This window comes from Cyrtonyx montezumae, unplaced genomic scaffold (assembly GCF_038088225.1).
Source record: "Cyrtonyx montezumae isolate F1298 unplaced genomic scaffold, pur_monq_1.0 scaffold_85, whole genome shotgun sequence".
NCBI lineage: Eukaryota > Metazoa > Chordata > Aves > Galliformes > Odontophoridae > Cyrtonyx > Cyrtonyx montezumae.
In genome coordinates this window covers 42489-67364 of record NW_027072095.1, presented here as the reverse complement: position 1 = coordinate 67364, position 24876 = coordinate 42489, and the positions used below count along the sequence as shown (strand labels likewise).

Here is a 24876-nt window from a genome sequence, read left to right as displayed (position 1 = left end):
CCCATGGTGCAGGGGGGGTGGGAGAGGGCAAAGACCCCCAAAGATCTACCCCTGGGTGGGGAAGGAGAGCCCGCTCTGGCTGCCCCATGAGCAGGGGCTCCTCCGCACGCAGGGCCCGGGCTGTTTTCACCAACATTTTATTGGAAACCTTAAATTACTTTGGGTCTGGCCCCACAGGGAGCCGGGATGGGTGGGGGCAGCCCTGCTCACGCGTGCTCCTCAGCCAACTTCTCTGCCTTGGCCACTGCCTCCTCGATGGGCCCCACCATGTAGAAGGCCTGCTCCGGGAGATGGTCGTATTCACCTGGGGGGGGGGGGGGGGGGAGGACACAGCCAGCGGTAAGGGGAGCCGGTGCCAGGCCCAGCACAGGGCCCCCCCAGCTCCCCCTGCCCCCCTCCTCACCTGCCAGGATCTGCTTGAAGCCCTTGATGGTCTCCTTCAGGGGCACCAGCTTGCCCATGTGGCCGGTGAAGACCTCGGCCACCTGGAAGGGCTGTGACAAAAAGCGCTGGATCTTGCGGGCCCGGGCCACGGTCAGCTTGTCCTCCTCAGACAGCTCATCCATGCCCAGGATGGCGATGATGTCCTGCAGGGACTTGTAATCCTGTGGGGTAAAGTGGGTGGTGAGTGGCCAGGGCTTCGTGCAGCCCAAGACATCTCCGGGGGTCACCGCCCCATCCCCCACCCCTCACCTGAAGGATCTTCTGCACACCCCGGGCCACGTCGTAGTGCTCAGGCCCCACAATGTTGGGGTCCATGATTCGGGAGGTGGAGTCCAGCGGGTCCACAGCAGGGTAGATGCCCAGCTCAGCGATGGCACGGGAAAGCACCGTGGTGGCATCCAAGTGGGCGAAGGTGGTGGCAGGGGCAGGGTCTGTCAGGTCATCAGCTGGCACGTAGATGGCCTGGGGGGAGGGTGGGCACCGTGGGACAGAGGCGGGCGTTAAAACATCCCGGGCCCAGCACTGGCACTACCTGCACTGAAGTGATGGAGCCCTTCCGTGTGGTAGTGATCCTCTCCTGCATGGTGCCCATGTCTGTGGCCAGAGTGGGCTGGTAACCCACAGCAGAGGGGATTCTGCCCAGCAGGGCTGACACCTAGAAGGGAAAGGAGACGGTGAGACAAGCAGCAAAGCCCACAGGAGGGGCAGCACCGCTATGGGGATGGGCCTGACGCAGGCTGGTCAATGCTAGGGCACAAAGCACTGACCTCTGAGCCAGCCTGGGTGAAGCGGAAAATGTTGTCGATGAAGAGCAGCACATCCTGGCCTTCCTGGTCCCTGAAGTACTCCGCCACTGTCAACCCAGTCAGGGCCACCCTGGCACGGGCACCCGGGGGCTCATTCATCTGTCCGTACACCAGAGCGACCTGGCACAAAAGGAGACTCAATGTCAGCACAGCTGCTGTGTCAGCAGGCCCCCAAGCCCAACCCACCACAGGCCCCACGCACCTTGGAGGTGGCATCTTTAAGGTTGATGACCCCAGACTCAATCATCTCGTGGTACAAGTCGTTGCCCTCGCGGGTTCTCTCCCCCACACCGGCAAACACTGAGTAACCACCGTGAGCTTTTGCCACGTTGTTGATCAGTTCCATGATCAGCACTGTCTTGCCGACACCGGCGCCTCCAAACAAACCTGGGGAGAGGGGGACCCACTCAACCCAGAGCCAATCCATCCACCCTGGGGTCTCCCTTCAACCCCTTCCTCCTCAGGCAGTTCAACGTTGCTTCAGCAAGCTCAGTAGAACGAAAGTCAAAAGGTTACTCATCAGTGAAGGAAGCTGCAGTGGAGGGACCAGCCCTGAGCATTGTGGTGGGCACGGTGCCTCTGCCCCCACCCTCCCCCTGGAGGCTACATACCGATCTTGCCCCCCTTGGCATAGGGGGCCAGCAGGTCCACCACCTTGATGCCTGTCACCAGGATCTCCTGCTCGACGCTCATCTCCACAAACTCGGGGGCTTCAGCGTGGATAGCAGCAAACCTGCAGCAGGAGAGGAAAGAAAATGAGCGTCCAGCACAGATCCCTCTGCCTTACAGACAGCAACTGCTGCCAGACCCCGTGCCCCCGCCTCCAAACCCCACACAGCACCATGGCCCGGCCTGCAGCATCGCTCACTGTTTCGTTGTGATGGGGCCCCTCTCGTCGATGGGTTCCCCGATGACATTCATAATCCTTCCCAAAGTCTCAGGGCCGACAGGGATGCGGATGGGAGCGCCGGAGTCCAACACCTTCTGTCCCCTCACCAGTCCCTCTGTGCCATCCATGGCGATGGTACGCACTGTATTCTCCCCTGCCAAGGCCCGAGGACAACGTTACCGCAGTGCCCTCGGGCTGACCCTGGGGACAGCTGCGTGTTTCCTCCTGCCCCTGCCAAGGGGATGCTGCGCTGGGAGAGGCACCGAAGGAAAAAACGGCACAGGAAAAACGCAGCCCCAAGCGCAGCCCTCGGGGGCTGCAACCCCCGGCAGCCACCACCTTCCTCCTCCTCCTCCTCAGATTTTCGCGTGTGGCTTCAGCGAGCTCAGAAGAACGAAAGTCACCGAAATCCATCGTCATCGGAGGGGGTGCCCCCCCGCCCTGCCCCGCAGCCCCACTCACCCAAGTGCTGGGCCACCTCCAGCACCAGGCGCGTCTCCCGGCCCTGCACCTCCAGCGCATTGAGGATGGGGGGCAGCCCCTCGTCGAACTGCACGTCCACAACGGCGCCGATCACGGCCACGATGCGCCCGGTGGCGGAGCCCGCTTTGGCGGCGGGGGCCGCCTGCGCCGCGTGGTCACGGCCTAAGGAAGAGAGCGAGTCAACGGCAACGGCAGCGCTGACGGCCCCGGGGCTCCGACGCGTTAACGGGGCCCGAGAGCGGTGCTCATCGCGACGCCCCCCACCCGCTTAGGCCCCAAGGTGACCCCACGGCCGCTCCGCACTCACGCGCGCCGACGGCGGCGGCCGGGCCGGCCCCGCGGCTGAGGAGCAGCGGCAGAAAGCCATGAGTCGGCCCGGCAGCGCGGCGCAGCGCCGGGCGGGCGGCGGCAACGGCGGCGGCGGAGCACCGACCCGCGAGCCCCAACATGGCGGCGCCGACTGAGCCCCGCGCTCCGCCCGCCCGACACGGCCCACAGGGGGCGGGCCCCCGGCCCGCGCTGCCGCCCAACGCTCTCACCCATTGGATAGTGCCCGACCCTCACCTCCCCCTCTCGCGCTCCGATTGGTTGGATGCACCGCGGCGCGCATCCTGCCTCCCCGCGATTGGACCGCGCGCCCGCCCGTCTAGAATCGTCCAGCAGCGATCGGACGAGCGGATCGGTCGGAAGAGGCGGGTGCAGCGCACCGGAAGCGGCGGCGCACGCGCCCTGCGCGTGTCCTTGGGCCGGACGCCGTGACCTCCGCCTCCCGCCCCGCTCCCGGGACGCGGACATTTCCCGTTCCGCCGCACGGCGCCATTTCGGTCGGCGGCCGCAGCCGGAACCCGGCCCGGCGGATCCCGCGGCCGCGCAGTCAGAGGGAGCACAGCCAGGGTGGAGTCTTCAACAGTTTATTAGAAAGAATGTAGACATTAAAAAAATTCCCAGCGCTCTGAACAGAAATTGAGGTTTTTTGTCAGCTTTCGTCAGCTCGCTAACAAAAAAAAAAAAAAATAAGAGCCCCATCGGGTAGAACATGTTGTCACTTGCTTCCATACCAACAGTGCAAATACATTTGGTCTCACGTACAGATCCACAAGCAACGACGCGGCCCCACAGAGCTGTGGGGTGGGGATGGGGGGATGGGATGGACCTCACCCCTCACAGCGATGGCACCGGGACACAGCTGGACACGCAACTAGCGATTAAATACCAAACAGAGAGAATTTCGTTTCCTTTTTAATAAAAACATCAGTGGAACACACCTGAAGACACCACAGAGGTATTGCGCAGCACTTGTTCAATTTGGTGGAGCCAATCCAATAACAGTTTTGTTCCGGGCACAAACTTCAATGTCAGATTTTGAACCGTGAGCCACAGAGGGGGGAAAAATGCCAATTGAGCACCGGACCTGAAGCCCGGTTTGCTAATTGTTAATTACGTCTGCTACGAGGCAAGGAGGCTCTGTAAACTTTATTGCAACTGTTCTGGATCGATCGTCTACACCTCAATTGGTTTTTGGAAGTCTGGAAAATGGTTCATGCATAATGTTATTGCCTCTCGTGGCTTAAGACTGCCCCGCACAATGGTACACACCTACCATCAGTGAAGCCATTTAAAATGGACTGAAAAATGGGTTAAAGGATGCAATATCTCCCCTTAGGGCTATCAACTCAGGAATTCTTATCTCAATTATGAAATGTGATGAAGTTCTTTCCCCAAACCCTGAAGACGACAGTTTTCCTTACTCCAGATCTGGCATTTCTAGAGAGGAAAGATGAAAAAAAGGAGTATTAGTGTTTAAAGCAAAACAAGCCATAGCAGCAAAACCAAAGCTACTGAGTGCCATACTGCATCACAAAGAACGTGAGCAAGAAGATACAGCCCGAGGTCAAGAAAGGCACAGAGCAGTTTAAGGTCTCTGGCCTCAGTGCTGCTGCCACAGAAGTGAAGAGGTGGCTTTTTGCAACAGAGATCTCTGTGCTGCCACCATTGGCTGTACAGGATTGCACAAACTCTCAGAGCCTCATCAGGACTACAGCGACCCAGGAAGGTCACACGAATATTTCATGCTGTTGCAGAAAAGCTTTTCAGATTATGGCATCTCACGCTGCTGAAGCGAGGCAGTGGCGTCAGCTGGCAGCCCAAATTTAGCACGACCCACGGGGCAGCACAGCTGGCCCTGCACAGCTCCCCCAACCCTCAGCACACACTGACTGCTGCACAGGGGCAGAAAAACACGGACGCCAACTTACTCTCATCATCACTGTCTGGTGAGTCCTGGAAAGAAAGAACAACATTAAGTAGAGCAGATTATGCTAGGAGGCACTTTCAGAAGCTCAGAGTAGCAAGCCTGCTGTCAGAGCATATTCCAAGGAAGTATGGGATCTTCAGGACATGCTTTAGTTAAGCTTTACCAGTAGATGTCTACAGACCAGCAGTAACCAATAATTACTGCAAGAAGATGTATGACACCAGAGCTACCTGGGACACTGATGCAACTGTGCCCAGAAAAACTGAAGAGGGAAAAAAAGACTACTTTTGCTCAACTACATCACTTAACAAGCAAGGTTTGGCATCATTTATATGTATATAACTATGAAGTAAAGCAAGCTTGACTTCAGCAAGGAGCAATGAACATGCAGTGTGCTTAGCCAGTCCAACACATTTACACTGCAGAGTACTTACATCATCTGCCCCATCTACTTCTGGTAAGTCTACATCGTCATCTCCACCCATGTTGTTCATCATCTGTTCCAGAAAGATAAAAGCCACAGAGTGAAGCCAACTCCATCTGCCACGTGAACAAAGCTAAAAACCTATAACTAGTTTAAAATGGTGATAACCAGCAGCTGTTCTGACAAGACTTGCTGCTGCTATGCAGAAATTACAAGGTGACTGACACCTACGGTGATAACGAGCACAAGCTGCAGTGCCAAGAGCCCACAGCACAAGTTCAAGCAACTGCAGTCTGCTCCAGAGCTGAGATGTTATTTCCTGTCCTGAGCTCTCCTGCTCATGAGCACTGTACCAATTATCCTTCTCAATGTTTAGATACTCAGAGAGCAGGAGGAAGGCAGAGGGAGATGACTCTCCCTGCAGCTGTCATGACTGCCCACACACCCAGCCAAAAGAAACCCAAACCCTCCAGGAATTCTTCTTCCTGTACCTCAGAAAAGCGATCAAAATTGGACATGTCTTCATCTGAATCATCTTCCCAGTCTTTCCAGTTGTTGAAATCCACGCTGAGCCAGTTGAGCTGCATGTTAACACACACAAAAAGAAAATAATTAAAGACAAGCTGCTACCGTGCAAGAAGAGAGCTACTAGAACTGCTGTTCCAGCCAGCAGCAAAGTAAGCAACCTGCCAGATGCCACATCACTTAAACACGACCCCCCCACAGCCCCAAAAATAGAGGGGCCATCAAGTGCTACTGCTACAGCCACCAAGGAGAGGGAACCCACCTTTGCCCTCTCTTTTGTTAGCCTTGGCCATGCCTGACCAGATTCTCCTTTTCGTAAACAACACAAGATAGATCTGTCTGTTCTTTTATGCTTTGATTCCTGGGAAAAGAAAAAAGGTAAAACGTGAGTTAAATGACCACCAACAGCACTGCAAACTTGTATTACTCATTGTTTTACACTGTTTGGTTAATTCATTGTCCTGAAAAGCACTGTCTGTTCTTTAAGCTACCTCCAGTATCGTGAGAAAGCTGGCTCTTACAGTGCCAAGAGCACACTCCAGCTCACACGCATGAAAGCACCGCTGGGTGGCTGCACAACAGCGTGCTACGTGTCAGAACAGCCCCCATGATGAACACACCTGAATCAATCCAGAACGAAATGCTGCACTTTTAATTAAAGCAATGAAAGCTGAGGAAACAGAGCAGGTGAAGTGGCACTGAGTAGCTGGGACTGTCTGAGCAGAACTCCCTCCTGCCCCCACACGTGAGAAGGAGCAGCAATGGAATGGGAACAGCAGCAGCAGCTGGGGAAGCAGCACTCCCCTGGAGGGGGCAACATGCTGCAGGAAAGGTGGGCAGCATGCATCAGGAAGAGCTCAACATCCTGCAGGCAGCACGAAGAATGCAGTAGGAGAAGAGCTCCAGAGGATACTTACATTTGGATCGATATTATTAAAAAGGTCGATTTCGTTTAAATGTTTAAAGTTATCACTTCCTCCAAGACAACTGGTAAGAGAAAAAAAAAGAATCCTGTTTAGCAGGAAATCTCTTTTAGTACAAATGCAGGTTGCTAACAGATCTTGCTCCTTTAAAGAGAAAACATCACCTACTCAGCAGTGGTATTACTCAGCTTGGGGTATCCCTGTGCTGAGGCCTCCATCACTTACCTGAACGTAAGTTTGGATTTTTCAAAATTTACATTAACATCTTTACTGTCTTCCACACAAAACTCGATAAAGACGTAGTCCCTTCGGTCGTACCACTTTGCAGAAGCAGGCTGCCTGGAGAGAGACCAGTGAAAAAACACACAGGTTAGGACTTCTGCCACGCCCTGGTCAGCTCGCCTTTACCTTCCCTCACGTTTCTCCAGATAGAGCAGTTTGGGTTACAGTGCATTTGGAAAACCTCTGCTGGTTCCTCACAATTAATAACCTTTAAAAATGCATTTAAAGCAGACAAAGAGATATGAAGATTAAAGGGAAGGTGGGCTGCCAGAGACCTTCAAGCAAAGCCGAGCTGGAATCAGCACCACACACCACCACCGTTCTGACCCCTACTCAACTCCTTACATCTGCAGACCTGAACCCCAAGCTGTCACCCCTCGAGACACAGCCTAACTTCTGCCTTCCTGCAGCCAGCAGGACAACCCGCTGCCAGTCCAGGCCTCCACAAAACACCCTCAGCTCCATACGGGCAACGCACCCTCCAGGTGTGCAGCACTGCTCGAGTGGACCCATCCCAGCCCGGAGGGGTGACTGCAGCCCTGCCAGCTCCCACCACATCCAGCCCTCCCCGGAGGGGAACATCCAGCACACGGGCACTCAGCAGGAGCTGCTGTTGCTAAGGCACAGTGAGCACAGACACTTCACTCCCAGGCCACGTTCCAGAGGTGCGTGACCGACGCTGGAATTTCAGTGTTGGGACTGAAGTTTCCTGCTCCGAACCCAACGGTCATTTCCCATTGTATTTAGATGGCTCTGGCTGCAGAAGCACACCAGGACACACAGAACAATGCTGCTGTCTGCAGAGACAGCGTCCTCATGCTGCAAGGTGCCTGGACTCAGCTCTGCACTCTAAGCATTACTGAACCCAAGAGAAGACGGATTAAGTTTCCAGAACGTTCCATCAGGGTGATTGCTGCTAAGCTTTGAGCTCAGATCTCAACTCATCTGCTCAGCACCAGCACGTTCAGCTGCTGGTATGGAGCTCACCTGCACTGAGACACACGGGGTGAAGCCACTTCACTACTGTGAGCCCAAAGCCACAGCCCCAACTCTCACAGACACTGCTTTAAGTTCAAACCCCACCACTCCTCCAGACTGCAGTACAACAGCTGGGTCACAGCTACTGCAACTCAGCTGCAAAAGGTGAGTGAGCAGAACAAACAGCAGGAGAACAGCTGCTGGGAAGTAAAACTGCTGCTGAAATCCCCTCAGCCACTGTACGGTGAGACCAAAGTAAATCCACTCCGCAGGTGATTCTCGCACTGTTTTGAGGCAATCCACACAGTTTCATCTCCTCAGCTGCCAGGTACAGCACTCTGCCTGCAGCTGGGAGAGCAGCAAACACGTGAGCAGAGGCTGTAACCGAGCCATGAGCTCTGTGGGCACCTACAGCAAGCCTGCCCTGCAGAACACCACACAGCAGCCACTACTCACGCTGCCAGGAGCAGATCCCACTGCCCGAATGCAGTGCAGCACTCCAGCATGCTGTTATCAGAACAGCAGCCTCAGTGTCCCTGCTAAGCACGGCGCTGGGGCTTTTGTGAACAGCAAGAAGACTTTGCACGTGTTTCCAGTGTCAATAGAGATATCCCCGGCCTTCCCTGGGAGCTGCACGCTGTTCCCCGGTCGTGCTGCCCTGACGTTGGTATCTTTGCCAACATGCAGTGTTCTGAGGCACCAAAAGCACTGCTCTCAGAGCCTCCAAAACCTTAACAAACCACATTACAACTGTAAGAAGCTCACGTGCATCGCAGCTATACCGAGAACATTTACTAGAATGCAATTCATGAACAGCAAACTTCTGTTGCCTCCCCACACGCTGAACGTGCTCACTGTATCACATTAAAACTGTGCTGAAGTTTTATGAGAACCACTCACGGATTTTTCTGTCCTTTTATTTCTCCCTCTCCTCCTCACAGGGGGACAGAGGCCTTCCCTGGGCTGCTGAAAGGGCATCTCAGGTAGGACTCACCATTTCAACTCTGCTGCCCACACCACAATTGCTCCAACCCGATCATGGGTGAGCAGTGGTTCCCCCACGCAGAACCTTTTTATTTCCTCACAACACTGAGAAATGCTGTCAGGATCACTAAGCAAAGCCCTGCTCTCCCTCACTACACAGCTGAGCTAACAGCACGAGAGAGGAATAAATTAATTTAACATCACCTCAGCCTTGTGCCAACATTGTCAACTGCAGTGTGTGCTTTGGTGATGGATCATTCTCCTGTTCTAACCACATTCATACTGCTCTAAAACAGAGCAAATAAACATCACCTCCCACTCAGCAACAAACCACTGAGTGCAGAGCAGTGCCCAGCCCAGCAATGGGAGCCCTCTCCTGAATTCCTGGTAAGCTCTCACCACCACCCACAGATTTTGGGGACATCCTGAACAGGCACTGACACTGTGTACCTGTGTTGAACCCTCCTCCAGTCATCACATGTAGATGGCAATGACCAGTGCAGCACTGTGCTGGCTTTGAGAAGCTCCCACACCCCTCCGTGGGCACAGCCGGGGGGAAACTTTGTGCTCTGTGCCTCCAATACTGACCTCAGGTCACACCAGGCAGTGCTTGAGGCTGTCCAGGATGTTCCCAAAGCTGCCCACGTGTTTCCTCTCGCCCACTCTGTAAATTGCAACTCATTGGGAGGGCACTTTCCTGCCCTGGAGAGCACCCTGACAGCCCAGATGGTTGCAGACATCATCTGCCAGACAAGATTTTCACCCTCGGATGAGAAAACCATCCGCTCCAGAAGCAGCACTACAAGTTTCGGTCTGCCTAACTACTTTTGCTTTTATCTCCCAGAACCACGTGGGAGCTCTGGGCCCTGAGAAAAACCCCAGGCACAATGCAGCAGCGCTGAGGTTTCAGGATGATGCGCTCTTCAAAGGTTACACGGAGCACTCTGCTCTGTTACATTTCTCTCATTTTCAGTCACATTCCCTGGCCCCAGAGCTCAGACTTCCAGAGCAGCAGCAGCATGGTGAGGACCACACCAGCACCGAGGGGAAAACCGCTGCTCCCACCGGATGCTCCACTGAACGGCCAAGTACTGAGAAAGGAGTTTTGGACGAATAAAACCCCTCAGAACAGCGCTGCTGCTCCCACTGAGTTCACTCCTCGCAGTCCTACGGGACATAGCCTCCAACCCTCACCCACTCCTCCCTTTCCCCGACGGCCTCAGCACACACACCCGGCCCGGCCCGGAGCCTCCGGTGCTCCGCCGCCCCCCACGTCCCCCCCCGCCCTGTCTACCCCCTCCAGGCCCCACCCCAGACCACGGCAGCGGGCGGCCCCGCCCCGGCGCCCGGGCCCATTCATTGCGCGGCGGCGCGGCCCGGGCGGAGCGGAGCGGCTCTGGGGGACCCTCGCGGCGCTCCGCCGGGATAGGCCGCCAGCCGGGCCCCACTGCTCCGTCGGGCGCGGAGCTCCGGGAGGGGGCACGCGAGGACGCGGCCCCGTGAAGGTCACCGCTGCCCGCACCGCTCACGGGGCGGCGAGGCCCGGCCCGGCGCGGCCCGGCTGTGGCGCGCACGGGAGGGTTCCTCCCCCCCCTCCTCTTCTCAGGGCCTCACATGGCGAGTGGCGTCGGCGGCTCCGGCTGGCGCTGCTCGGGGGGACGGCCCGTGCGGCTCCGGGGCGCTCCGGTCCGGTCTGCGGTGCGCGGTGCTGCGGTGCGGGCCGGGGCTCCGGCGCTCAGAGGGCTCCGGGCTCGGCGCGGCCTCAGCTCCCACAATGCTCCGCGCGGCGGCGCCCAGCGCTGGTGACGCAGCAAAATACCGCCGCGCCGATTCGGTCCGCTCCGCTGCGCATGCGCGTGCCCCGCGCGTCGCCTCCGGCGCGCGGCACCGCCCGCGTGGGATACGCCCCCGCCCCGCCCTCCCTCGCGCGCGCCCGCTCCCTCCTCCCTTCTAGCAGCTTCTCGGCGCGCAGGCGCAGTGCGCACGCCGTCACGGTGGGCGGGACCGGCGGTTGCCCGTGGAGACGGGGGGGGGAGGGGGCCTGGAGTCCCCCTGAGCGCGCGTTCAAGAGAAGTTTCGCCTTCACTCAGTGCGGCTCTATCAATTAACTTTTATTAACTGATAGAAACAGTACAAATCTTTAAATTTAAGTCTCAGTTAACTCTTCTCTGAAATACCAAAAAAGGCCCCTCCCTCTGGACGGCTACATCGTCAACTCCTGCAGAGAGAAAGAGGCGTCAGGGCCCCCCCCTGCTGGCAGCGTGCACCCCAATCCCAGACCCCTCATGCATCCCGATCCGACCCCCCATTTACCCCAATCCCACACCTCCATGCCCACCCAATCCCAGAGCCCCAGACACAGCACAGGGGTGGAAAGCAGCCCCCCCAACTCCGCCTTCCACGACCCCCAGCCGCCCCCCCCCGACCCCCCAGGCTCTCCGGGCACACAGCCACTCACCATTATAGCATTTACGATATCGTTGCTGTTGTTCTTCAGGGCACGGACTGCCTTTGCTCGGGACACGTTTGCTTGAGACATGACCAGCTCGATGTCTTTCACCTCGACTCCGGTTTCGTCAACCTAAGGAGACAGTGCCCGGGTCTGACTGTGGCTGAGAGCAGTTTCTGTGCCCAGCAGAGGAAGGTCAGACTGTGTGCACCCGGGGCCAACCCCCATGGAGCAGCCCTGCACAGTCCTCCAGCAGCAGATCGGATCAAATCACAGAACCACACAACTGTAGGGGTTGGAAGGGACCTCCGGAGATCGAGTCCAGCCCCCACACAAAGCAGGCTCCCTCCAGCAGGCTGCATGGGTAGGTGTCCAGGAGGGTCCTGAATATCTCCAGAGGAGAATCCACAGCGTCCCTGGGCAGCCCATTCCAGTGCTCCATCACCCTTACTGTCAAAGTTCCTCTGCACATTGGTGTGGAACTGCCTATGCTCAAGCTTAAGGCTGTTTCCTCTTGTCCTGTCCCCAGGACAAAAGAGGTTGACCACATCTCTTTGACTCCCACACTTAAGATATTTATAAACATTAATAAGATGAACTCTGAGTCTCCTCAAGGCTGAAGAGATGCATCAGGCCCTGCATCATCTTTGTGTCCTCTGCTGGACTCTCTCCAGGAGATCCCTGTCGTTTTTGTACTGGGGAGCCCACAACTGGATACAGTACTCCAGGTGAGGTGTGACCAGGGCTCAGCAGAGGGGGAAGTTCACTTCCCTTGACGTGCTGGCCATGATCCTGTAATGCACCCCAGGATCCCACTGGCCTTCGTGGCCACCAGGGCACACTGAGGTCCTTCTCCACACCCCTTCTGCTTCTGAGGCAGAGGTGGCTGGAAGAAAGAGAACTGCTTGCCTCAACACAAATCCTGCTTGGCTGCCTATCAGAGAAATAATCACATGCAGGAGGATGGATGGGGAAGCGCCCAGCCCTGCAGGGCAGACTGGGGAAGGCTCACCTCTTCTTCCTCACTCTCTTCCTGCACGGTGGGGGTCTGTGTGTTTTCTTGGATGTTTGAGACAGCTTCTCCTTGCACTTTGAACTTTTCAGCAGCTGCCAGCTGGGCCTGCTGGGACAAGTCTTCAATCTGGAGGAGGGAAGGAGCAGAAATGAGGCCAGGTCTGTGCAGTGGAATGGCAGCACACGGGCTCAGACAGCTGAGGCTGAGCTCCTCACCCTGCAGCAGTGCCCACACGCAACAGCCCCATGGGGATATGAGATGTTGCTCTGGGTTGTAGGCCTGCCTGCAGCATCCCAGGACACAAGCGGGGGTACAGGCAGCAAGGACAAACCCCCACCACCCCTCACAGCTCTGCAGACTGCCCCTGCTGCTCTGTCTTTCAGGAGCATGGCTGCCTGACACGGTGCTCAGCTCACCTTTGCTTCACCAAAGACTATGTAGGTGTCCGACGCTGGGCTCTTGTACACGTCTGGTTTTGTGATGACGAAGAGGATGTTCTTAGATTTCCGGATGGTGACTCTGGTTACTCCTGTGACCTGGCGAAGGCCGAGTTTAGACATTGCCTGAAAAATAAATGAGAAAGAAAAGTGAAGGGATGGAGAGACAGCTCAGCACGAGAGATGTGTCCCCTCATCAGTCTCCAGAGACCATGGTCCAGCAGTCAGCACAGTTATGTGAACGAATATGGGCATTTTTGTGCTGCTGAGCATTTCCAGGTTTTCAGACTGACACAGTGCAGACAGACCAGGAGGAAACTCTTTATCCCCAGGACTGGCACAGATCCACATCATGGATCCATGTCATGATCTGGAGCCATTCCAGACAAAAGGACTTTGCCTGTGAACAGGGACATTCCCTTGCCTAGGGGTCTAACGAAGGCAAAAAAGTCGTAATACAAACCTCCTGCAGCTCCCACAGGCCACGCTGCTGCAGTGCTGGGGTGGGAGGTGAGGAACTGCTGCCCTGAACGGGTTCCCAAGGCAAACACCAAGCACTTGGGGATACTGTGCCAGACCCCAAAGCCATAGCTTGTCCACATACACATTTACCCATCTGCCATCCACTTACCTTCCGTGCTTTCTTTTCACTTCGGCTCTGTTTTGCTTTGCTAACGGGTTCTTCATCTATTTCAGCTGCTGCTGCGAGCTGTAAGAGCAAACAGGAGGGTGCTATGACAACCCTGCAGAGCTGGTGGGGAGCAGGACATCCATCTGTCCCTGCAGGGCACTGGGGGTGGCTGGCTCGTACCCCTCCCTACCTGTGCCTGCTGTGTTGTGGCCTGTGTGGAGTCGTGCTCTTCGAGCTCTGGTACAGACTCATCGCTGTCGGACTCTGTTCCGGACCCTACAGAAACGAACATGTCATAGTTCTCAGCTCAGGACCTTGCCAGGAGCTGCACGTAGTTCCAGGAGACACAGTAAGAGCACTGAACCATAATGCCTTAGAGTAAATGCTTGCTGTGGATTTCGTGTGCTAACACAGCTAAAAAATTCCACCTGAAATGTATTTCCAGTCAGTGTGCTGGAGTAACACCTGGTGGGAAGAGCTCTCCTTGCAGACACAAGCAGGGATAGCAGTGGGCCAACCAGTGCCACCAGCTCACAGCCTCCTCCCAACTCTCACCATGGTAAAAGTCACACCAGAGATGCCACAGCGGGGGCTGGTGACAGGCCAGGCAGTGCTCTGTGGGGCTGCCAGAGCTGTGTGCGCTCAAAGGCTCACTCTAACACCAAGGCCCCAGGCTAGAGCCGTGGCCCAGGTAGGGCAGCACTGCCCAGGGCCGTGAGTCAGCAGCGATGCTCTCTCAGAGCTCCTCAGACCTGCTCAGCAGCTGGCACTGCAGAAACTGACACACAGCACACAACCAACCCCCAGTCCAGAGCCCTTGGGGCTGCTGCACCTCTCTGTGACTCGATGACAGGATGATTTGTGCTTAGTTTGAAAGCTCCCATCAAAAACAGTACTTCGGATGCTCAGGTTGGCCTCTCCACCAGCTCACCTTCCAGAACACCACACAGCTTTTTCTGCCATGCAGCAGTGAACAAAGCAGAGCTGGATGTCTCCAGCCCACAGAGCAGGCTGCAGGATGAGCACAATGCTCTCTCATGCAGCTGTTACCTGAGTTCAGTCCTGTTTCCTTCTCTGCAAAGAGTCTCTACATGCGTGCAGGATCCCGCAACAAAGGTCTCAGCGGGCTGCTGGTGTGCACGTGGGAGATGCCAACAGCCCAGTTCAGACCTGGCACCAGCACAGCCCTCTGCTCTGCTGAGGGACAGACAGTGGGAAACCCACGGCCAACACTGGATACGAGCAGCTGGGCACAGCACACAGCAGCACTTCCCAAGTTCCAGCGTGAAGAGCTCAGGCAGCAGTCACAACACCCTCTGAGACCACACCGTGCTCCGTGCCCCAGAACACGCCGTTAGTGACAGCAGCCTGCAGACACCACACCGAGCCCTGGATCAGAGATGGCACGGTGTCAGCCCCCTCCCCCCAACCACCCCACTCTCAGCACGGCACACCCACGGCCCTCGGACGCACCGAGCAACACGGGGAGCACTCAGGGCCCCGTGGTGGGTTAGTATCCAGTGGGCAGCCAGTGACACTCCATGCACACGGCAAACCGTGCTGACGAGTACCCTTGTCGTTCTTCACGACGGGCTGCTTAGGAGCAGGGGCCTCAGCAGGGGCCACGGCTGCTCGGGGAGAGAGGTCCACCAGGATGGGCTGAAGCGGCGGCTCGGCAGCAGGCACCTCGGGGGGGATCAGGGGGGGCAGGTCATCATCGTCATCAACAGCAGCGCTGGCAGGAGCGGGAGCTTTCACAGGAGCCTTGGCCGGGGTCGGACGTGGAGCCTGCTTGCTGCCTTTATTGGTAGGGGGCTGCTTCTTGGCAGGGGCAGCATTTGGCACAGTAGAGGCAGGAGGGGTGATGTTACCCCCAGGTGCAGAGGCGGGAGAGGTGGCCTCTGGTTTCTGGGGTGTGGGAGCAGCATGATCAGCTGCTGGCTTTGGGGAGGTAACAGGAATAGCTGGGGCTGAGGCAGCAGCACCTGGAGCCAAAGGCAGTGTGCCAGGGGCTGCCGGGCTGGCAGGAGCTGCCTTGGCTGCAGTGGGGGCAGAGGGAACAGCAGGAGCTGCTGTGGCAGCAGTGGGGTTCTTGGGAGGTGCTTTGGTTGCAGCTAAAGATGCTGGAGCTGCAGGAGGGGGAGCAGATGGGGCAGCAGTGGGGCTCTTTGGGGACTTCTTTGCTGCATGGGGGGCAGCTGGAGCTGGTGGAGCTGCAGCAGGAGCAGAGGGAGCAGATGGGGAAGCAGCAGGGCTCTTCGGGGGCTTTTTGGCTGCACTGGGGGCAGCCTGGGTAGCAGCAGAGCTCTTTGGGGGCTTTTTGGCTCCAGTGGAGGCAGCTGGAGCTGCAGGACCTGCTGGAGCAGCAGCAGAGCTCTTTGGAGACTTTTTGCCTGCAGGGGGTGCAGTTGGAGCTGCCAGCACAGGTGAGACAGGTGGGGAGCTGGCAGGGGCAGAAGGGGCACCAACTGGGCTCCCAGGAGCTGCTTTGGCTGCAGAGGAGGCAGCCGTAGCTGGGGGAGTTGCAGGAGTTGGTGCAACAGTAACAGGGCTCTGGGGAGACACTCTGTTGGCAGCAGGGGCAGCTGCAGCTTGGGGAGCTGCAGGAACCACAGCAGCAGGGGCAGAGGGGGTAGTGACTGGGCTCTGGGGTGCTGCTTTGGTGGCAGCAGGGGCAGCTTTGGGAGATGGTGTGGCAGCAACAGGGCTCTGGGGAGCTGCTTTGGTGGCAGCAGAGGAAGCTTGGGGAGCTGATGTGGTGACAGGGCTCTGGGGTGCTGCTTTGGTGGCAGCAGGGGAAGCTTGGGGAGCTGCTTTGGTGGCAGCAGGGGCAGCTTGGGGAGCTGGTGTGGCAGCAACAGGGCTCTTGGGAGCTGCTTTAGCTGCAGCAGGGGCAGCTTTGGAAGCTGGTGTGGCAGTAACGGGGCTCTCGGGTGCCGTTTTAGTGGCAGCAGGGGCAGCTGGAGGATCTGGAGTGGCAGCAATAGGGCTCTGGGGAGCTGCTTTGGTGTCAGCAGGGGAAGCTGGAGGATTTGGAGTGGCAGCAATAGGGCTCTGGGGAGCTGCTTTGGTGGCAGCAGGGGAAGCTGGAGGAGCTGGTGCGGCAGCAACAGGGCTCTGGGGTGCTGCTTTGGCTGCAGCAGGGGCAGCTTTGGGAGCTGGTATGGCAGTAACGGGGCTCTGGGGTGCTGCTTTAGTGGCAGCAGGAGCAGCTGGAGGAGCTGGTGCGGCAGCAACGGGGCTCTGGGGAGCTGCTTTGGCTGCAGCAGGGGCAGCTTTGGGAGCTGGTTTGGCAGCAACGGGGCTCTGGGGAGCTGCTTTGGCTGCAGCAGGGGCAGCTTTGGGAGCTGGAGTGGCAGCAACAGGGCTCTTGGGAGATGCTTTGGCTGCAGCAGGGGAAGACTGAGGAGCTGGAGTGGCAGTAACAGGGCTCTGGGGAGCTGTTTTGGTGTCAGCAGGGGCAGCTGGAGGAGCTGGTGTGGCAGCAACGTGACTCTTGGGAGGTGCTTTGGCTGCTGCAGGGGCAGCTGGAGCTGGGGGACCTGCAGCAGAAGGGGCAGACGGGGTGGTAACTGGGCTCTGGGGTGCTGCTTTGGCTGCTGCAGGGGCAGCTGGAGCTGGGGGACCTGCAGGAACTGCAGCAGCAGGGGCAGAGGGGGTGGCAACTGGGCTCTGGGGTGCTGCTTTGGCTGCTGCAGGGGCAGCTGGAGCTGGGGGACCTGCAGGAACTGCAGCAGCAGGGGCAGAGGGGGTGGCAACTGGGCTCTGGGGTGCTGCTTTGGCTGCTGCAGGGGCAGCTGGAGCTGGGGCAGCTGGAGGAGCCACGGGAGCTGGTGCAGTAGGGGCAGAAGGAGTAAGTGGAGCAACTACTGGGCTCGCAGGTGCTCCTTTGGCTGCAGGAGAGGTGGCTGGAGCTGCCATCGCTGGTGTGACAGGCAGGGGGCTGGCAGGAGCAGAAGTCACAGCAGCTGGCAGTGAGATGGGGATCACTGGAGCTGCTTTAGCTGGAGCTGCTGCTGCTGCTGGTGGCCCTGGAGGGGATGAGGCAGCTGCTGGGGTTGTGCTGGGGAGGACAGGATCTGTCACAGGAACTGGGCTCCCAGGGGATGGCCTGGCCACAGAGTGGGGAACCACAGGGGTGCCAGGGGTTGTCAGGGCAGGGCCCACGGGACAGGTCACAGTCCCAGAAGGAGCAGCTGGAGCCAGAGGACAGATGGGAGTACCAGGTGCAGGGCCCTGTGGGGGAGCAGCAGCGCTGCAGGGGACTGTACCACCTGGCAGCAGAGGGGCCAGCGCCATGGGGGCAGACAGAAAGATGGGTGGGGAGATGGAAGCTGCTAAGGTTGGGCCCAGGGGGGAAGCTGGAGGGGGCAGGGGGGCAGCAGGGTGTACTGGCATTGCAGGTGGGCTCTGGGGAAGAGCTGTGGCCCCTACAGGGGCTGCTACTCGGGGGGGTGCCAAGGGCAGAGCAGCTGGGGCTGTCCCAGGGCTCTTGGGAGGTACAGGGTGAGGAGCCAAGGCTGTGGCTCCAGCGGGGCTGGGAGTAGCAGAGACTTTCACAGGAGGCATGAGAACTGCTGGGAGACAGTCAGGACTTGCTGGGGATGGGATAGCTGCTGGGGGGGCTGCCCGCCCTGCAGCAGGAAGAGCAGCCAGAACTGGAGATGCTGGGACTGGCAGTCCTGGAGATACTGGGCTAATTGGGACAGGAGCAGGCTCTGGAGAACCTTGGGCAGCAAAACCAGTTGGGGATGGTGGTACTGGAGCTGGAGGAGGGGAAGAAGTAACTGGGAGGGACAGAGCTGGGGCAGGGAGCTGGGGAGGGGCAGAAAAGACAGGAATTGCTGCAGCTGGGACGACAGCAGGGGAGAGAGGGGCTGGGGGCATGGCTGGGGCAGAGCTGGGCGGCTCTGCAGGAACACCATGGGCAGTGGGGCCCAGGGCTGGAGTCAGAGGTGGGGAATGAGCAGCAGGAAGAGCAGCTGAAGGAAAGAAACAAAGTGAACCCATGAGAAAAAGGAGAAAACAAGGGCAGGGCAGGAAAAAAGCACACACACATCCGCAACAGCCAGTCCTGTCTTCTGGCCCTGGGCTCCCTACATCTCCAGCCCCCAGGATAGGGGCTCTGGGGAAACACCTGGTGTACAACATCCAGAGGGATCTCAGGGATGCCGCCCAGGGTAGCATACTGCTCCAGCTCTGGGAAGCAGTCCCTGGATCAGACTGAGTTGAAGAGCAGCAGCCAGCCAGCCTCCCCCAACAGCCTCCCCAGGAGCAGCAGGTGGAAGCCTGCCTGGCTCCTCTGAGCAGCAGGACCCGGAGTCCAGACTGCCACGGTGACCTGCACTCCCTCTGCACACCATTAGGGTTAATGCAACCACAAACATCCAGAACAGCACACTGTGGTTAATGTGACACACGGGGTGTTACTGAGGAGGTCTGAGTACCTGGCGCTGCAGCAGGAGAAGTGGCAGCAGGGGCTGCAGGAGGGAGAGCAGCTGGAACTGAACGGTGAGAAGGAGTTTGTTATGACAAGACGAGAGCGCTCTCTGTCCCTCCCCATGCAGCAGGCCCACACTGCCCTCCACTTGGGCCATTCCCAACGCCTGAGACACAACCAAAGAACCCCGGGGCAGGGGAGAGGCAGTGTGAGAGCCCCTGGCAGCAGCACTGGTCAGACCAGAGCAACCAGCGTCGCTGGTGAGGAGAGCAGAACTGGCTCTGTGGGCAGCACACCCCTGCACACCCACTGCGATGTGAAGGCAGGACGGGGCATGTGGCCAGGCCTCCTGCCAAGGGCTGAGCGTCCCAGCCCAGATCACACAGCTGCAGCCATGTGACGGGAGCAGATTTCCTCCTCTTTCCTTTCTGGGTGCTGGCTCTTGCCAGCTGCCCTGCAGGAAAGAGCCACTTCTCACAGGCCACCCACAGGAGAGCTCTACCTCTCCCAGATTACAACTAGAGCCAATCAGGTACTCTAGTCCTCACCTCTCTGTTGTCCAGAGCAGCAACACACACAAGACTCACAGCAGCTTCTTTTGCCCGCAGTCTCACTTTCTTTTCCCCAAGAACCATGGCCCAGAAGATGTTTCTAATACCCTGCTGCCCCAAGCTATTCCAAAAGGGAGGACAGCAGAGGAGCCTGCAGCTGCTGGGCTGGTGCTGGATGCTCCATCCACTGGCCAGGACAGCCAGCGTGCCCCAGCACACTTCAGCTCTGGGGGAAGCCATAAACATTTCAAAAAGGAGCAGTGCGTCCTGCCAAGAGCGAGCTGGCCCCTGGCCCTGTACTGAACAAGCAGAAAGGACAACTCTGTTCTCTTCAGAAAAGTTCTGTCCAGCCTACTTTGTCCCTTCACCCACACCACACCAGGGAGCATGGTGTGAGGACGTTTTGCAACAGCCCACAGAGACAGCCCCTCCTCCCCATCAGCCTCCTCCACAAACGAAGGTGGAGTGTGGGACTCTTGGAAACAATGTGCAATTTGTTATGGGATGTTTACAATAAACAGATTGCAAAGCCTCTTATGACCAGGCCACATACATGCTGGAGCCCTGCCCTATGCAGAGACCTCTGTGCTGAGTAGCACAAACTTCCCACACACCAGCTAACCTCCTAAGCATGAGATGAAAACCAGAGAAAGCCACTGAAGATTCCCACCCTGCATCAGAGCCCTCCAAAGCCCAGTTTCCTGCCTGGCGTGGCCCCAGGAGGGCTGGCTGAAAAGGATGACTATGACAGCCCTCGTGCTCACCCTTCCACCTCCACAACAACCAAGAGGCTTCCACCAGCCCTCCCCTGTGTCACCACCCCACGCCACACCCCAGGGCGGGGGACAGGCACTGTCACAGCATTGGCAGCTGAGTGCACGCTGCCTGTGACCAATTTCTCCCAACCTCCACGCCCTCTGTAACACCATGGGAGATTTGAGAGCAGCAGAGCACTGAGAGAAAGTGACCCAGGGAAGCACCGTGCCCTGGAAGAGGCCTCAGGGATGCAAGCCCCTGGCAAGCAACCGAGCCACAGGAATCCCAGCTATGCTTGACTAGGAATAGAGCAGCTGCCCCCAGACACAGCCACACAGCTGTCACACAGCAGCCGTCACTTAAACCTCCAGGAGTCAGCCACTGCCTGGCAATGAATACTCTCTGCTAGTTGCTTCTGACTGTCCAGAATACCCCAGCTTCTCCTGTGGTTCTTGGCCACTCCAACCATTTGCCCATCACACACCACACGTGCTCCCCATGTGTGTTTTCACGCTGCACTGTAGATGATGTAACATTTCCCTCAGCGCGAAGAGACATAAATGAGAACTTACAAAAAACTTTGGCAAGAGAAGCTTCCTCTAAAAGTAACTCCTTCAAAGATGGCATACCGGGCACACAGGCACGAAGCACATGTAGACTTTTACCCGAGCACAGTGAGCAGTACGGCAATAAGAGGGCAGACGAGAGGTGCCCATGTCACAACCCAGAGTCACAAACACTGCTGGGCAAAAGTAGCCAAGGCCGGGCTGGGACAGAGCGAACCCCAGCACAGCACAGAGCCCACGGCACTGCCCTCAGCCGCCCCACTGCTGCTCCCCCCCTCCCAGGGGCTCACAGCTCAGCGGTTCCCAGCACCAGCCCGGGCCCCCAGCTCACCTGTCTCCGCCTGTGGCTGCGGCAGCTCCTGCTCTGTGGCCGGGACGGTTTCTGTAGCTTCACCAGGCATTTCTACGCGGAGAAGAAGAAAACACAACACCGGACTCGCGGCTGCCCCGAGAAGTACCCGAAGGGCCGCCTCCAGACGCCGGTAACGGGCCTTACCCAATGCCCACCGCATACCGGCTGTTCAGTGATCAACCGCCCCCGGTACCGAGGGCTGCCCGGGCCGGTAACGACAGCGCGAGCCCGGCAGGGCCCAGACGGGAACGGCGGCTCTCCCGCCTCCCCCCGTCCCGGCCGCGGCCTCAGCCGCCTCCTCCCGCCGCGCGGAGCCGTCCCCGTGGGGCCGCCCTGGCATTGCCCTCCTCAGAGCCGCCACCGCCTCACCGGCGGCCCCGACCGTCCCGCCTCCGCCTTCCCCCACTCCCTCCCGGCCCGGCCGCGGTCCCGGCCCCACGCGGTCGCGGATGGAGGCGGATGACGGCGGCAACACTCACCGTACGGGAAGCGGAGCCCAAGATGGCGGCGGAAAGAGACCGAGCGGCTGAAGGCGCGACTTCCGGGAAGAGAAGCACTTCCGGGACAGAGCAACAGCGTCCTCCGCCCGCCCACCCCGCCGGCCGCGCTCCGGCGTTCCGGGGCGCGTTCGGTCCTAGGAACGGGAATTGTGCCCCGCGCCCCAGTGCTGCTTTGCCCCGCGGGAGCCCTAGCCCGGCTGTCCCCCTCCCCCCCTCCGCAGCTCAGGAACACGGACACAGGGCTGAGCAACACCCTTTAATAGTTTTGGGTACAAAAAGTATACAAAAAACATAAAAAGAAGTGAGAAGGGAACCGGGGTGCAGGGGGGCAGACATCTGTTGGTGGTCTCCCAAGGACAGAGGCTGCCGCTGTGCCCCCGGCAGTGCGGTCAGAAATCTCCCTGCAGGTCTGGGTACAAAGAGCAGAAATGGAGATTTTGAGGAAAAAAGAAAAGCCAACGAAGTGCAGCTGAGAACTGAGGGTCCTTCGGCGCTCACCGCTCCTCTGCAGCCGCTCTCCACGTCGAGCACGCTCCATCTCCTCCAGGAACTGCTCAAAGACCTTCACGTAGGGCGCCAGCTGTGTCCGACGGTAGTCTGTGGGGGACGGATGAGAAGGAGCTGGGCCTGGACCCCCCCACCCAACCTGTCCCCCTGAAATTAACCCACCCCCCTGCACCTGGCACAGCCCCGCTCACCCCGCATCCGCCGTTTCGTCTCTGTCTCCTCATTCTCATCCTTCTCTGTATCATCACCAGCCACGTCCAGCTCCTGGCACAAGGAGCTGCGAGAAAGGGCAGAACATGGGGGGCTGCCCATAGCCGGGGCTCCCCCCACCACTGGCTCCAAGCACGGACCTGATGGTGGGCACTGCGAATGGGTCAAAGTCATCCAGCCTCTGCAGGTCCAATGGCACTGAGATGCGGCCTGTGCGAGAGACAGAGGCGCTGCCCGAGGTGCCCAGTGTGGGGTCCTGACCCCACAGACAGCTGGACCCCAATTCAGGGTATATGCACCCACCTGTTTTGGGGTGGACGCTGAAGGGGCTCTTCAGCAGGTGCCCGATGCCTTTGCTGACGTTGATGTCGAGGCGTGGGAAGCAGTACTGCAGCATGATCTCCCAGTCTGCATAGCACGGTGCGCTCTTCCCACTGCCACCCACCTTCTGTGGGTACAGGTGATGAGGGGGTAGCACCTCCCCACCCCACAGCCGCCCCACAGCCACTCACCCGTGTCCGCTCCATGCGGCCCTTCAGCAGCTCCCAACGCTGCACCGAGTCACGTTTCTTGGGGAACTCACTCTGCAGCAGCTCACGGTGCTCTGCCCGGTGGTTAAGGCCAACCACAGTCAACACGAACCCCGCCACCCACCCTGAGCCGAGCAGCACTGCCCCAGACCACCGCAGGAAGGATATCCTCTGGGACGAGGGCTAGCACCTTGTCCCAGCGCTCGGGGCTGCCCAGGATGTCCTGGCCCTTCAGTGCGTACACCTCGAAGTACTGCTCCACCACATTCACCGACCGCCTGCGGGGCAGCGGGAGAGGCTCAGCACCCCGTGAGCATCAGCTCAGCACCGCACAGCACATCCGCACCAACCTGATGAAGGGGTGCACGGGCTCCGAGAGGTTCACCTTCTTCACGGTCTCAGCTCCACCCTGGGAGGGACAGCGTGGTCAGTCTGAGCGAGGTGGGCAGCACCACCCCCATCCCCCCCCCCACGTACACCCACCTTCACCAGGCTCAGGTACTCCACGGCTGCCGCACGCAGCGCTGGAGACCACTTGCGTACAGCGTCGTCGCAGACCCAGCAGTGGACGCCCCTCCGTCCTGAGTACACCCACAGGCGGTGCTTCATGCCCAGGTCCTCTGTGGGGCACAGTGGGGCTGGGGGAGGGTGCCAGGCATCTGCACGCCCTCTGCTCGTGCTCCAGCCCTACAGCAGTACTCCTCCAGACCCAAGGCATCACTATGAGGGGCAGTGGGGTCTGGACATGTCCCTGATGCATGAGGACAGGGGCTGCATGCTTCCCCATATCCCTCACCCACGAGCGCGCGGTCAATCACACGGACAGCGATGGTCATCAGAGTCCAGCACTTGGAACAGATGTCAGCCGAGCTGGGGGGGCACAGCACAGCAGTCAGGAGGGTGTCATGCCCCCACCACAGCTCTGTGGGGCTGTTACACCCCCCCCTTCCCCCCCACCCCAGGAACCTGCAGCAGGTCCGGACATCATCATAGTCGGTCATATCGATATCAAACACCAGCTCCTTCTCCACGGGCTGGAAGGCCCCGAGGTGCACCGTGTTGTGCTGGTTGGGCTGCAGGGAGCAGCAGGTCACCCCGTTGTCCTCCCGAATCCACCGGGCAGTTTGGATGGGTTGGGGGTGAGGGGGGGGTAGGGGGAAGGACGTGACGGACACTCACGCGGTGCGAGTACACGGCCCCGATGTCGATCTTGTAGGGGTTGGTCCTCTGCAGCTCCCGCTCCAGCTCCTGCGGGCTCCCGAAGGACTGGAACCGCACGTACACGTCGTCCCGCAGCGTGAAGGAGAACTCCCGCAGCTGGAAGTAGTTCTTCTCCACTGCGGGGGTGCGGGCGGGTTGGGGTGGGCACACCCCTCCCCGCATCCCTCCCCAGCCCCGCACACCCCTCCCCGCACCCCGCTCGGTGCAGCCCGGCCCCGCCGCTCACCGCCGCCGTAGCCGAGCCAGCGCCCGTAGGCGCCGTGCGGGAAGAGCCGGCGGTAGAACACCGGGAGCAGCTCGGGAAGCGCCGCCGGTTCGAACGGCGCCATGGCGGGAAGCGACGGGAAGCGGCGGGGCCGTCCCCACCCGCGGACCGCTGGGAGCTGTAGTGCGGCCCCGCCCGGAACGGCACTGCGCGGCTCAGCACGGCGCGGCGCGGTTCAGCACGGCATAGCGCAGCATAGCACGGCTTTGAATGCTCAGCATGGCGCGGCACGGTTCAGCACGGGATAGCACAGCATAGCACGGCTCAGCACGGCACGACACGATTCAGCATGGCTCAACACGGCGTAGCACGGCACTGCACGGCTCAGCACGTCATGACAGTTTAGTACGGCATAGCGCAGCATAACACGACACAGCATGGCTCAGCATGGCACGGCACAGTTCAGCACGGGATAGCACAGCATAGCATACCATAGCATGGCACTTCACGGTTC

The 24876-nt window shown here is 59.0% G+C and overlaps 4 protein-coding genes and 2 non-coding genes across 11 annotated transcripts; all 6 read right to left on the bottom strand.

Annotated features, from left to right (window-relative positions):
* Positions 1-121: 121 nt before the first annotated feature.
* On the bottom strand, positions 122-3095 carry ATP5F1B (ATP synthase F1 subunit beta). Its single transcript, XM_065753895.1, has 10 exons — positions 2930-3095; positions 2602-2784; positions 2119-2293; positions 1862-1983; positions 1453-1637; positions 1212-1370; positions 977-1099; positions 694-906; positions 404-605; positions 122-304 (listed from the first exon to the last, which is right to left on the bottom strand). Exons 1-10 carry the CDS (start codon positions 3069-3071, stop codon positions 207-209), a joined length of 1602 nt encoding a protein of 533 aa, XP_065609967.1. The 5' UTR covers positions 3072-3095; the 3' UTR covers positions 122-206.
* Positions 1706-1779, bottom strand: LOC136059794 (small nucleolar RNA SNORD59). The gene has a single exon (XR_010623305.1). It is a non-coding gene; the product is annotated as a small nucleolar RNA SNORD59 (small nucleolar RNA).
* LOC136059795 (small nucleolar RNA SNORD59) lies at positions 2491-2565 on the bottom strand. Its single transcript, XR_010623306.1, has one exon. It is a non-coding gene; the product is annotated as a small nucleolar RNA SNORD59 (small nucleolar RNA).
* Positions 3096-4137: 1042 nt separating the features above from the next.
* Positions 4138-10643, bottom strand: PTGES3 (prostaglandin E synthase 3). 3 transcript variants are annotated; one of them, XM_065753920.1, is made up of 8 exons: positions 10607-10643; positions 6974-7087; positions 6743-6812; positions 6088-6186; positions 5792-5881; positions 5311-5373; positions 4878-4902; positions 4138-4386 (listed from the first exon to the last, which is right to left on the bottom strand). In XM_065753920.1, coding segments are annotated over exons 1-8 (483 nt in total). In that variant the 5' UTR covers positions 10609-10643; the 3' UTR covers positions 4138-4366. The 3 variants fall into 3 exon arrangements, with proteins under 3 accessions (XP_065609992.1, XP_065609991.1, XP_065609990.1); XM_065753919.1 differs by lacking the exon at positions 10607-10643 and adding an exon at positions 9949-9974; XM_065753918.1 differs by lacking the exon at positions 10607-10643 and adding an exon at positions 7509-7558.
* A 439-nt stretch (positions 10644-11082) lies between these two features.
* On the bottom strand, positions 11083-21305 carry NACA (nascent polypeptide associated complex subunit alpha). 3 transcript variants are annotated; one of them, XM_065753869.1, is made up of 9 exons: positions 21169-21305; positions 18945-19028; positions 15096-18506; positions 13715-13800; positions 13525-13602; positions 12873-13019; positions 12454-12582; positions 11451-11573; positions 11083-11210 (listed from the first exon to the last, which is right to left on the bottom strand). In XM_065753869.1, the coding sequence occupies exons 1-9, from the start codon at positions 21236-21238 to the stop codon at positions 11196-11198; spliced, it is 4143 nt and encodes a 1380-aa protein (XP_065609941.1). In that variant the 5' UTR covers positions 21239-21305; the 3' UTR covers positions 11083-11195. The 3 variants fall into 3 exon arrangements, with proteins under 3 accessions (XP_065609941.1, XP_065609942.1, XP_065609943.1); XM_065753870.1 differs by having other exon boundaries at positions 18972-19028; positions 21169-21304; XM_065753871.1 differs by lacking the exons at positions 15096-18506; positions 18945-19028 and having other exon boundaries at positions 21169-21264.
* Positions 21306-21932: 627 nt separating this feature from the next.
* Positions 21933-24622, bottom strand: PRIM1 (DNA primase subunit 1). Of its 2 annotated transcripts, none has more exons than XM_065753856.1 (13): positions 24384-24622; positions 24116-24273; positions 23903-24009; positions 23733-23806; positions 23420-23556; positions 23287-23345; positions 23100-23214; positions 22919-23005; positions 22710-22854; positions 22547-22616; positions 22388-22473; positions 22188-22286; positions 21933-22098 (listed from the first exon to the last, which is right to left on the bottom strand). In XM_065753856.1, exons 1-13 carry the CDS (start codon positions 24484-24486, stop codon positions 22079-22081), a joined length of 1260 nt encoding a protein of 419 aa, XP_065609928.1. In that variant the 5' UTR covers positions 24487-24622; the 3' UTR covers positions 21933-22078. The 2 variants fall into 2 exon arrangements, with proteins under 2 accessions (XP_065609928.1, XP_065609929.1); XM_065753857.1 differs by having other exon boundaries at positions 24116-24202; positions 24384-24465.
* Positions 24623-24876: the final 254 nt, after the last annotated feature.

Coding starts and splice junctions, on each gene's coding strand:
- ATP5F1B (XM_065753895.1), bottom strand. CDS start 3,071: ATGTTGGGGCTCGCGGGTCGGTGCTCCGCCGCCGCCGTTGCCGCCGCC. Junction 2,785..2,929: donor GGCCGCCGCCGTCGGCGCGC/GTGAGTGCGGAG, acceptor TCTCTTCCTTAG/GCCGTGACCACGCGGCGCAG. Junction 606..693: donor GTGTGCAGAAGATCCTTCAG/GTGAGGGGTGGG, acceptor TTTACCCCACAG/GATTACAAGTCCCTGCAGGA.
- PTGES3 (XM_065753918.1), bottom strand. CDS start 7,543: ATGGGTCCACTCGAGCAGTGCTGCACACCTGGAGG. Junction 5,374..5,791: donor ATTTTGATCGCTTTTCTGAG/GTACAGGAAGAA, acceptor TTTCTGGAACAG/ATGATGAACAACATGGGTGG. Junction 4,387..4,877: donor ACCAGACAGTGATGATGAGA/GTAAGTTGGCGT, acceptor TTTCCTCTCTAG/AAATGCCAGATCTGGAGTAA.
- NACA (XM_065753869.1), bottom strand. CDS start 21,238: ATGCCTGGTGAAGCTACAGAAACCGTCCCGGCCACAGAGCAGGAGCTG. Junction 13,801..15,095: donor CGTCGTGAAGAACGACAAGG/GTACTCGTCAGC, acceptor TCGTTTCTGTAG/GGTCCGGAACAGAGTCCGAC. Junction 11,574..12,453: donor AAGAGAGTGAGGAAGAAGAG/GTGAGCCTTCCC, acceptor CTGTCTCCTTAG/GTTGACGAAACCGGAGTCGA.
- PRIM1 (XM_065753856.1), bottom strand. CDS start 24,486: ATGGCGCCGTTCGAACCGGCGGCGCTTCCCGAGCTGCTCCCGGTGTTC. Junction 23,807..23,902: donor GATGTCCGGACCTGCTGCAG/GTTCCTGGGGTG, acceptor GTGCCCCCCCAG/CTCGGCTGACATCTGTTCCA. Junction 23,006..23,099: donor CCCTCGTCCCAGAGGATATC/CTTCCTGCGGTG, acceptor CGGGCAGAGCAC/CGTGAGCTGCTGCAGAGTGA.